Source organism: Pleurodeles waltl, chromosome 5 (assembly GCF_031143425.1).
Source record: "Pleurodeles waltl isolate 20211129_DDA chromosome 5, aPleWal1.hap1.20221129, whole genome shotgun sequence".
NCBI classification, from domain to species: Eukaryota; Metazoa; Chordata; class Amphibia; order Caudata; family Salamandridae; genus Pleurodeles; species Pleurodeles waltl.
The window spans coordinates 1,752,795,426-1,752,807,353 of record NC_090444.1 but is presented as its reverse complement, the minus strand read 5'-3'; the positions used below and the strand labels follow the sequence as shown (position 1 = coordinate 1,752,807,353).

The 11,928-nt window shown below is 42.9% G+C and overlaps 1 protein-coding gene across 2 annotated transcripts in view; it reads left to right on the top strand.

Moving 5' to 3' along the window:
* TRAM2 (translocation associated membrane protein 2) overlaps positions 1 to 11,928 on the top strand; it is a 157,668-nt gene that overhangs the window by 124,409 nt on the left and 21,331 nt on the right. For both annotated transcript variants that reach the window (XM_069236148.1, XM_069236147.1), the window contains 4 exons: positions 5,982 to 6,066; positions 7,366 to 7,436; positions 8,544 to 8,648; positions 9,557 to 9,700. In XM_069236148.1, coding sequence (XP_069092249.1) covers positions 5,982 to 6,066; positions 7,366 to 7,436; positions 8,544 to 8,648; positions 9,557 to 9,700 — 405 coding nt within the window. The remainder of the gene's footprint in view (positions 1 to 5,981; positions 6,067 to 7,365; positions 7,437 to 8,543; positions 8,649 to 9,556; positions 9,701 to 11,928) is intronic.

Sequence of the window (11,928 nt, the reverse complement as noted above, 5' to 3'; positions counted from 1 at the left end):
TGCATACTTAGGGGGTCATTACGACCTTGGTGGTCTTGCAAAAAGGCCGCCGAGGACGCGGGAGACAGAATACCGCCATTGCCGGCGGTATTCCTGGCTCCCTATTATGACATTTCCGCTGGGCCAGCGGAAATGTCACATCAACATTGCTGCCGGCTCGTAATAATGATGTGCAGCGGGTGCAGTAGCTCCCGTCGCGCATTTCACTGCCCGAAATTCGGGCAGTGAAATGCGCGACGGGGCTATGCCTGGGGGTCCCTGCACTGCCCATGCCAAGTGCAGGGGCACCCCAAGTCCCCTTACCGCCTGCCTTTCAATGGCAGTGTTTACCGCCACGGACAGGCTGGCGGTCGGGGACTCATAATCCCCAGCACCGCTGCCCTGGAGATTATGACCGCCAGGCAGAATCCTGGCGGGATACTGGAGGGGCCGGCGGTATGGCCGTGGTAATTCCGCCACGGTCATAATTGCTAGCGGAATACCGCCAGCCTGTTGGCGGTGTTACTGCCACCTTACCGCCGGCCGCCAGGGTCGTAATGACCCCCTTAGTGTTGCAAATATTAGTACAAGAGTAGCAGGCTATTTATAATTAGAAAATAGACAAGTAAGGTACTGAATAGTGATTCAAATAGTGAGATCTGTTATCTAGAAGCATGGCCATCCACGTATGGTGATCGCAGGTTTCAAACAAAACCTTTGATGTAGTGGTATTTCATACACGGATGGAAAGGAAGCTGATGTCACATGTCGTCCATTCTAGCTGCTCTTTTTCTTTGCACCCCTTTCATGCCCCTTTGAATGTCCATCTTCTCCATGAGCTTTTCTCTGATAGTTGTTAGTCTAGTTACATTTAGTTGAAATGTTCATTTTATGATGTGCACTGATTGGTTGATATGTACCATTTTTAGGGGGATTTGCCCTGCACAGCACTTGGGCATAAGTCTTTTATAAATGCAAATAAATTAAAATCCGTGAATTCATCAATCTCTCATAGAATATTTGCATATTAAAGTAGCTTCGGCTGGCAACGTCTTAAAACTGAGGTGATTTTGGAATGAGTGTGTAAATGAGCTACCGGTCTTATTTTCACCATCATCACACTGACACATCTTCAGTATCCCATTGGCAGGAAGACTGGGAGAAAAAAAAAAAGAGCAAGGGTGCCAAAGGAAGCTGGAGAAAAGTTGCAGGATGTTCCTTAAGGCCTTACCTAATTCATACATTACCTTACTTACCCATAGGTCATCCTTGTAGATTTACTCCGAACAGATGCAGCATCATTCAGATTTTTCTATTAGTTGGAAGATCCAAGGGCACCTTCAGTTCGATTTTGTGCGGTAAAGACTACATGTTCAACAAATGTTCTCAATTGTGGGAGGTTCTCCAACCAGGGTAAACGAACTTTTACTCTGGCTGGAATTTTGGTTGAGGAGTTGAGGCCCTGTACCTTTAGTTTGTAATTTAGCATTCTATCAGAATTTATGATGAAAATGTATCTCTGGCCCACACCAGAAATATTAATTATTTTAAAGCGCCAACTGTAAAATTACTCCACTGGATTTGTCTTTTACAATGCGACGTGTTAAAAAAAAAAACAGCTTTAGCTTTGAAAACAAATTGACATTAAAATCCCTCTTTTAGGAACCTAACCCAGCTAAGATGTTAAAATGAATCCATAGACAATTGTTATCTTCAGTGCAAAATCCATCTAAATAAATATCAATAGCAAGATAAACCAAATAAAGAAGATGCCCATCAGAACTCTTCAAAGTATGGAAACAAGCAACTCTGCTCTTAATCGGAAAGCTTTCACATTTCCAAAGAAACTTCTTTGTAAGGAAAGGTGAGAAAGATTTAACTCTTTCTGACGTAGTTCCTGAAATTGCATGTCTATGTTGACCTTCCATTAGGAGCCACTTTAAATTAAGTCTTTCATTTTGCTTGTTTAAAACACTGCCAAAACCATACACTCTCATTTCTCTGAACCCACCTCTAGAACTCTATCATTGTCATTCCCTATTAATTCAACCACATCAGTGCATTTTTAGGCCAAGGAAACTAATTACTTTCTGAAAATAGGTCTGGTCATGCCTCTATTAAAAAGAAAATCTACTCTGCGACTCTGAAGTTCATAACAACTTCTGATCGGTTTATAACCTTCAGTTCCTGGCTAAAGTCTTGGAGAGCTGTGCTGAGTCCCAGATCAAACACTTAGTTAAAGAAAACAACTTATTCAATAAGATGCAGTCATGCTTCCAGCCATAGTGGTTTTGAAAATACTCTCTGCATTGTAGACCTAAGCTATCCACAACTCAGGATCCTTCTAGACCTGTCAGCTGTCCTAAACATGATGAACTATGGTACTCATCTTAAAATCCTCAGTGACAATGGAGTTGACACAGTCCTTAGCTGGTTCTGTGCACCTCTGGAAAATCTGAGCTAATGTATAAAAAAAAAAAAAATCCTTTTCAACCTTGTGTTTATCTATCAAGATGTTCCCGTGGCATCTATTCTCTTTTTTTCATCCTCTACATGGAGCCGCTAACCTTCATCCTTAGTAGAGCCAATATCTCGTATTACTTCTGGGCTGACAGCACTCATCTCTATCTGTAACTCTTCTCCTCAGAGAATGTGACTAACGTTATTGGGTATGCTCAAACCTAGATGTTGCATCATACTGAAAATTAACCTACTGAAAAATGAGTTTCTCCTGCTATCACTTCCAAACTGCACTGCACCTATTCAAACTTGGCCTAACTCATTCTCTGCGCTTGACTGCAGTCCTTCAGTTGTGGACTCCTCAAAAAAACTGGGCTTCTACTTAGATAAAAAAAATAAAAAAAACTTTACTCTTCCAGCACACATCAGTTCCTTGGTGAAAGGGGCAAAATGTTGACTGACTCCTCTGTGGAATGAAACCTTTTATCTACTACGCATATTTTAAACTAATATCACTTATGCTGTCTAGACCGGACTATGGAAGCGCCACACAAAGTAGGAGAATCGCATCTTCATCTACCTCCCATCAAAGCTGTCCCCATGCAGCTGTCAGACTGACCATGGGAACCAGGGAGTTTGACCATATCCTGTTGATCTTTTTGAAACTGGCTTTGTAATGAAGTAAGAAGCAAATAGCATCTGTAAGCTTGCATGTTGCGTTCATCACACACAAATCTCTCTTTCTGGGAACTACAAACTACTTTGCTCGAAAAGTGACCGTCTCAGGTGGACAGTTCTTCCTTAGACACAAAGACAACTTGTGCCTTGAAATACTAAAAGAAATTCTCTTAATCATTCTCTGGAAGTGCTCTTAAGGTTTAGGACTCCACCACTGGCTAGGACAGTCCTGTCCTAGAACATCTTTAAAAAAGAACTGAAAATCCTATTATTTCAACCTTCTCCATTCCATTGCTGAAACTCTTGAAATGTCACCTGGTTATTCTGTCTTCTTTCACTTATCACCTCTTATTTAGCAACATGTAATATAGATTCAGTCTTTTATAATCATGTGGTATATATTGTATGTTTGTTTGGTCTGCAAGAAGCTATGACTATGTAAAGCACTCTGCCATCCATTGGTTCATGGTCATGCTATACAAAAACATAAGGCAGTGGGGAGGAGAGGAGGTTCAAGTCAGTCTGTGGGTGGCAAAAGGATGATTGGGAAGTGTCTACAGATATTTCCTGACTCTCTGAAGGAAACAGGAAAGTAGGATGTGCAGCGGTAACCAAAGAATATCAGTTTCTGTATACCATTCATTAGGCGCTCTCTCGATGTCAGGTCTTGCAATGGAAGAACTGGTCTCAGTAGTTCAGGCGGCTGTGTGATTGACCTCATTCATAACTACTGAAGGACTCTTGAAAGATAATAGAGCTATTCAGACAACCATACGATTGAAACTCAAGACCTTCCCGACCCAGCGACTTGTAATGCATGATGCCAGGACTGCAGCTATGGAAGCTTAATATGAACTATATGCACCAGCCAGATGTGCACTATCAATCACCTTTATCCAAACCATGAGCAAAATCCCTTCTCACTTTGGCACAGACTGAATTTATTTATGTAAATGTTTTCAAGGAACACTTTGTAACACTGGTGGCACACGGGACAGCAAGTTATTTATTTGTTTGACCACTTGCTTGAATGATGTGAAGTCGTTTACAGTAGACAGAGTTCTTATAGATACTGAGGACCAGGATTTGGTGGTGCTGGATCTGCAGGCAGTTATACACTGTTTCTTTTCTAGAGGCAAGTTTGTGATGCGAAGAGGCTATTTGTTAGTTTTTCCTCCAAGGCAGTCAGATTTGGTTGGTTTCTGTGGTCTGGGCACACTCTGTTCCAGTGCTGAAGGTCCACCACCAAGATTGACCTACCTCGGTGTGAGTTGAGATTTAATCAGACATAAGTGATCACTTGCTGTTCTAGACCTCGGTTATAAATAGTCTCTACATAGGTTAGAAATAGAGCATGGGGGGTGAAGACTCTCCAGCTCTGATGATTTTTCTTTTGCACCGTTAAGACATTTGTGCTTCTGGCAGTCTGAGGTAATTTTGAGATTATCTATGTGGTTACCAGGCCGGATGTGGAGTTGATCTAATCACTGTACATTTGGAACTGTATGGGATATTAAAAGGTTATCTGACCTACTGGTCTTCTACATTGAGAAGCAGTGTCAGTAAAGTGTCCTCTGGGACCCCTTAGTAAGGAGTTTCAGTTCTGAGGAAGCAATGCTTATTCTGTTTTCTGGGTGCAGTTTAAGAATGATTGGCCCAATTGAGTAGCTATTGCAGTGATCCTGGCACAGTGCCAGAGGGTGGTGTAGGACCATTTTATTATCCACATTATCCTATGCAGCAGAAGCAGAAAACATCTTCCCAGACTTTGTTCAGCACCCTTTCTATGCCCCTCCATGGTCTAAAGTCTGATTGTCACGTAGGATGTTGTTTGATTCCACAAATACTTGAAATTGCTCCTTCATAAGAGATGGACTATAGTTTGATATCTCTAGAGAGTATGCTCAGGTGTGTTGAGAAAGGGAGTAATTACTGCTTGTTATAAACCATTGGATATTACTAGTCCTTGTTGGGGAGCTGTATTTATGAATCTTGTTACTTCTGCTGCAAGCAACTGAAAGTTCTTTTTTTTGTTGTGGTGGCCGAACAAGACTCAACTGTAATACTTGATGCTTCCATCCTTCCATTGCCTTTGTGGGCTTGCTTAGTTTGCCCTGCTGTGAAAGCTGGAAGGTAATTTGGGAGGTTTGGTCTGGGCATAAGGTGCTGTCCTTGGCTTTGCTGTGAGCTCTCATCTTTAAGATCTCGCTCTCAGATAGTCATCTGTTTTTTATACTGTCTGTTCAAGGTGACCAGGTGTTCTTTAACACTGACTGCTCTGTAATTTCCAGGAACATTTTGAATAGTTCCGTGGAGGAGTTTGATTCATTCTGCATGTGACCCTTCTTTGCCTTCTGGAGTGCTCTGAGGTGTCTATTTGTCTATGTCTGCTTCTCTTTCAGTATTAATGTCCTAACAAGTCTCTTCACATTGACCAGATCTTAATTGATCCATAAACTGAGCAGCCTTCTTGTCTGATGTAGATTTTTGTTTAGCTGTAACATCCAGCTTTCTGGTCAGTGTGGAGTGAAGGGAGTAGAAAAGATCTCCTGGGTTCACATCTGTGATGCAACGGGTGTTTATAAATAAATATAAGAACTGTAATATCTATCACAGGGAGCCTGCATCTACCAAATATTTTCCTCCACCTACACACAATTGTATCGCATGGGAACCAGAATTGGTGAAAAGGTGATATGCTGATTCTAAATAAGACGCTAAAAAAAGTGCTCCACTGCTACCTTCTAACGATTACTCAGTAATAGTTCCTGCCACTCTGTAAATCCGATTATTCCAGTGTGACTGCGGTATTGTATTGACAAGTTGCAGAGTTTCGCCAGAGTCTGACTTTGTTATTGTTGTAGTTTCCAGGTGAAGTTTTTCTACCTTTGCCAGCTGGCATATTGGCTCCACGCGCTACCTGAGCTGTACTTTCAGAAGGTGCGAAAGGTGAGTGAGGAGCTTTGCATTACCTTGGATGGTTCATTGTGTGTAATGGCCTCTGTGAAGCATGTCCGAGCGCTGCGCGGAATGAACAAGTATAGAAAATGTGCTAAGAATTAACTGGGGGAAGAGTCATCATTTGTCTCTTTTTCTTAGTAACTAAAAAAAGTATTGTGCCTTCATTTGATTAAAAGTTCAGTTTTCCACTTGCATTGATCAGGGCAAAAGACCTGTCTGCATTGCTAGTGTGAAAATCTGCATCTGCTTCCAAGTTTGATGGCCAGGGCCCGTATTATATGAAGTACCTATGGGCATGTCCACCTGCTTTCTGCGCCCTTGGAGCACTTTTAGCATTACAGGCGCTTATACAGCCTCCTCTTTACTACAGATAGTACAAAGAGGAGGCGCATTGTGCGCGTGCCCTGGGAGGACAGCCTACTGGAGGGGGTCTGTGGGGCGGCCCATAGACCTCCCGCCAAAAACTCCCCTGAAAATGGGTGCAGTCATTCCCTGCACCCGCCTGCAGAAGGATTTCTGTTCCCCTTTGAAGTAGAGGCGAGTCCCTCCTTTATTGTGGAAGACTAATCGGTTGCTCTAAACACCCATTTTGCCTTTCACTAATGCACCACCCTCAGGTCAGGCATGAGTCTGCAGCTGCCCTGGGGGCAGCACACTATATGTAATCGGGCACATTGTCGCTGGTTGCACCGATGTACCGTATTAAAGGTGCTCCGTGGAGCAAACTGGGAGAATGCGCCCTATAGTTCGATCCCCGGTGGTCTCATCTGTTTATTCCCTTTTTGTTATGGCCCTTCTAGTTGCCCGTCTTCTGTGCTTCATGCTTCCTCTCCCTCCACCTCTGTGCTCCATTAAGGCATTATTGTACGTCACAACAGGCGCATGCCAGGTCCAGATCCGAACTGCTCAGTCCTAACTTTATTTTAGTTCTCTTGAAAATGTGTTTTTTCAATTTGAAATATTATTAGGTGAACCCAGTAGTGCTACCTCGAGTTATTTTGCTTACCAGCCTCTCTGCATGCTTCCTTCCCTCCCTGCCATGTCACTACTGCCTTTTTGCTTTTCCCACTCCCGACTAGAAGAGTGATTTGTATATCTGTTTAATCTGCTTATTATATTTACTTGTTTAAATGTCATTTTTTTAAACTCCCCCTGTTTTTTAGGTGTTTTTATGTATGTCTTCCTATAGTCTTCTAAGCCTGGAGCCCTATTCTTACTTCAAATTTTTTTTCGAGTAGAAGCTGAATGCGAAGTATGAATTCATTATCTGACCCTCTATATTTTCAGGAGGAAATCCCACGCCACTTGCAGTACATCAGTTTGTACCTGGTGCACATAGCTGGTGCCTACCTTCTAAAGTAAGTGGGCATGTGTTTTAGTTTTAAGTTTGTTGCTTGCATTCTGTTTTACTTGCTAATGCTCTTAGAAAGTTACCAAGATAGCATGAGTTGGCTGCCACCTCCAAGGAAGCGGGCTCCTAGGGAATTCTGGGACTGCTTCTTTCAGATGGCCTCAAAGAGCCGTGGAAGGAGATGCTCACTGGTTGGCTCTTCAGTTGTAACCCTGAGCGGTCTCTGGCTCAGTTCTGTGACCCTGCCCTCTGGTGATGGTGTGCAGAAGCAGTCCTTGGAAATCCAACAGCTACTTTAATAGGTACCATGGGAGTGGAAGTACTGCAGTATTACATGGACCTCAAGGAGGATTCCAACAACGCCTCCACCGTAGAAAGCACCTGTGGTAATGAACCGCTGTGCACTGTATAGGCGCCAAATAACTGTGACATGAAGCTTAGTCTCTAAAATAACAGAGAGCCACATTGTCTCTTAAATCCTACATGTTTTAATGGCCCAAGAGCTACTAAGCCCCTGCCCAATGGATTTTGCTGGTAATTATACAGTCTGTTGCTCAACTGAGGGTCTCCTTCTTTCTGCACATGTGAGAGGTGGGGCTTTGTTTTGTCATTTATGTGCCACGTGCTACAATTCCTGTTCTTCAAACGAGGAACATCACTGTATCGGGAGGAATAGAGGGCTTAATACCAAGAGAGGCGAGTACCTTATGCTTTGATTGCAGAGTTTCGTTCGTCTGCAGGACAAAGCCTTTGAAATATGGTTTCCTTTCAGTCTTGAACAGGGGGTGCTTCAAGGCTCTCTCTCGCTCTCCCCTTTAGTGGTCTTTAACTGTTAAAAGGCAGATTCAGAGCTTGTGATACTTTTAATTTGCCTCTTCTGGTGGTGTTTCAGGTTTATGTTCACGTATGTTTTGAACAACTGAAATATTAATAAATATTTGTATGCTTCATATCTGCTGGAGCTGTCATTGCGTTTTAGGAGATGTTTTCATTAAAGTTCCACTGGTTAGTAATTCTAGTCACAGTGATGTAGCATATTTGCAGATTGAGACGCTCATTTTATAGTAGTTCGTATTTTTCATTGTCATTGTGCCTATTTTCGGTTCTCCTTTAGTTTAACACGTCTGGGGCTGATCTTGCTGCTGCTGCAGAATGTGGCTGAATTCCTTTTCCACGTGGCGCGTCTTTTCTACTTCACAGATGAAAACAACCAAAAATTGTAAGTGTTGATGTGAATTTGATCCTTTGGGTTTGACAGCACAGTTCATAAAACCCGCTCTCTATGCCTGTGAGTAAGAGTCGGGGTTCATGCCCTACACCTTTCTATGAGATGAGACTGATTGCGGTCTTAAGGCTTGCCGAAGGACTCCTATCCTTTTCCCTGCAATATAACTGTATCCGCAGATGTCTTTCTATTGTGGGTCTTTTGCTGGTGAGGTCGGAGCTTGAACTCTCACCTACTTGATAACACTTGGGTGATCCTAAGCTAATCATTTATCTCTCTGCCAACATTGAGAGTAGTCCACAATAGAGGGACTGTTACTCTGGCGTGCTACTGTCACACCAACAGAAATGCACAGTTTAATGAACAGTTGGGAATACCCACTTTACTGAAGAAAGAATGAGTGTTAGTTATAGGTGGTGCTCTCTACACTGTCTGCAGATCCAGTGCTCATGCACATCATCCCTTTCTGCTGAGAAGCAGTAGAACCTTTTGGACAGTAAGGATCTTTTTAGCAGAGGATGAAAAGATCCACTTGTTTTATATGAAATTAGGTTTTCTGGATATGACGTCTGGATGCAGTGAGCAACTGCTTCTTCATTGAGTTCCCTTTTCAACAGATCCCAAACTTAGCAATATATAACTTCCAATCCCTTTATGCCTTTCTCCAAATTATATATTATATACTCAGGGTATCACATAATAAACAGTTATTTTTCAAAATGTCTGCCCAGATTTGGCAGCTATGTCATTGCATCATTGTGCCAAGGACAACCAGACCATGTTTGGAAATGGCCTTTGCAGTATTAAGTGTATACTGCCCATATCTCATCAGTTCAGCAACCTTAGCTTTCTTTCTCTGAAAGTTTTCCACAACCCTTGTTTTTTTTCTTTTCTTCGTTTAGATTTAACGCCTGGGCAGCGGTTTTCGTACTCACTCGTCTGTTTACCCTCACACTTTCAGTGCTGACCATTGGATTTGGACTGGCCCGGGTGGAGAACAACAGTTTTGATCCTGAAAAGGGAAATTTCAACACTTTGCTTTTTAGGTAAGCATGTTTGCACAAACAGAACTAACTAAGTCAGTGGAGATGTTTTTGGATCATCATGGGGCCAGAGAAAGTGGGTCCTCTGATGCCCCACTGGCTTGTTCGCTTGGTTACTAGGGGCTAAAAGTCTATGAACAAACGAACAGTAGCACATTTGAAAAATACATCTATTTCATTATGTGATTGTGAACCAGGCAAGCTAGGATGATTTGTCAATAACCTCTTTCTAAGTGCACTATTTAATCAGTGGACCTGCTAAAGTTTTCTTTTTAAGTAGTTTGAAAGTGTCACCAGAATCCACTCGGCATAGTCCTGTATTCCATGTATCCAGGAGTCTTCATTTTTTTGTGGCCCAAATTGGTTAACTTTTGTTTCTGTAACCCAGGGATAGTAGGTGGTAGCCTGATATGTTAAAATGTTGTTTGAATGTGAGTTGAATTGTAAATGGTGATAGGACCATCAATATTTTTGCAAGTATTGTGATTATGTTGAAATAATTGTGCCTTCTTATGTTAAATCAAAAGAAAGCCGACAGTTTATCCTATTCTTGTCCCAGTGGAATTGTCAAGTTGTAGTAGGAGGGGAGGCAGGCCCAAGTACTAAGTATTTTTGATGGATGCATCTAATTGTAGATTCGTTACCTTGTGAACATCCACTAGGCACCAGAATGTATTCTGAAAATTTTCTCCACATTTTCCTTGTGCGCCTGAAGGCGAAGGTGTGCGGCTTCACTTTGCGTCTATCCTGCCCCAGAAATTACATCTGTGCCACAAAATAACTACCACCTCTGCACGTGGATGCTAGTTCCTTCTGTCCACGCCTTCTGACGCAAATCCGGAGCTTGTTCCTTTGATTTCTGTCACTGATAGAACATTCTCTTTAACATTTTTCTAGTGTGCATGGGGTTATCGCCCCTCTTAAATGACTTTATAAACCTTGTAAGGATTGCCACAAACCGGTGTCAATAACAGACCTGCACACCTTCAGTGTCTCGGCTCCTCAACCATCTTGGAAGTTGTATAAAAAATTCACTCAAATGTACCAGAAGGTCATCTGAGACTACAAGGCCAAACTCTACTTCACTGTGCACCATAAGAAGGCTTGGAAGACCCAATCCTGAATGAAATCAAGGATGTGGATGCATCATCGGTCCCAAAGCCGCTCCTGAGAGGTGTCTTCATCCTACTCCAAAATTTCAGTAAATCTAAGAAAAATAAAAAGACGGATTCCAAACATGAGTCCCCTTCTTCCAGCTACTTTCATCAGATGTTTGTCATATGGACGGCAGGGTACCTCCAGATCTTGGTTGGCCACAAACGAACAGACTCCAGCACTAGTCCTGATCCAGCTTGAGTTCCCTGGCCTTCTGTGCAATCACATAAAATTCAAGCTTTCAAAGAGGCTGTGTGTAGGAAGCTGGCCTGGTGTGTGGTGGGTGCCTGAGGTACTTACACCTTATACCAGGTCTAGGTATTCTCTATTAGTGTACCGTAGGCAGTGTCTAAAAGCCAGGCTCTCTATAGGTAGCTGTGAATGAGCAGCCAAGGCTTATCTAGGATACATGCAAATCTCATGCAATACCACTGTAGTCACACAGCACTTACACACATGAAAGAAGACAGTCCCTGGGGTCCTGGTTATTAGGATCCCAGTGAAAAAACAAAAACACACACACCACACACACACACCACACACACACACCACACACACACACACCACACACACACACCACACACACACACACCACACACACACACACCACACACACACACCACACACACAGCACACACACACCACACATACACATTTTTGGTACTGTTCTGGAGCCCTCTGGTGTGTCTTCAGGCCCCATGTATCTGAAGAGGCCTCCAGCCAGTCGGGTTACTGGTGGAAGATCTGTCCCAGATGCCAACTGTGACTCTTGACCCCGATCTGGGGTGTGCCCCAAAGCCGAATACTGCACCAGTTCCCTGCATGTTGAGGGTGAACCCCCTAGACTTTTTAATTCTCTGAAGCATATCTGCTGAAAACTCTATTGAGGCCGCCTCTGAACTCTCCCTCTCCTATAGCCTCATTCAGATTCTGATATGCTTCGTCTGCCACATAGATTCTCAGACGGGGAGGCACGCAACGATGAAAAATGTAAAATCTACCACAACAAGAATCTTTTTTTGGACCTCCAGGAGGCAAGTGGCCTTGACACCTTCCCAGATACTGGACTAAGTTCT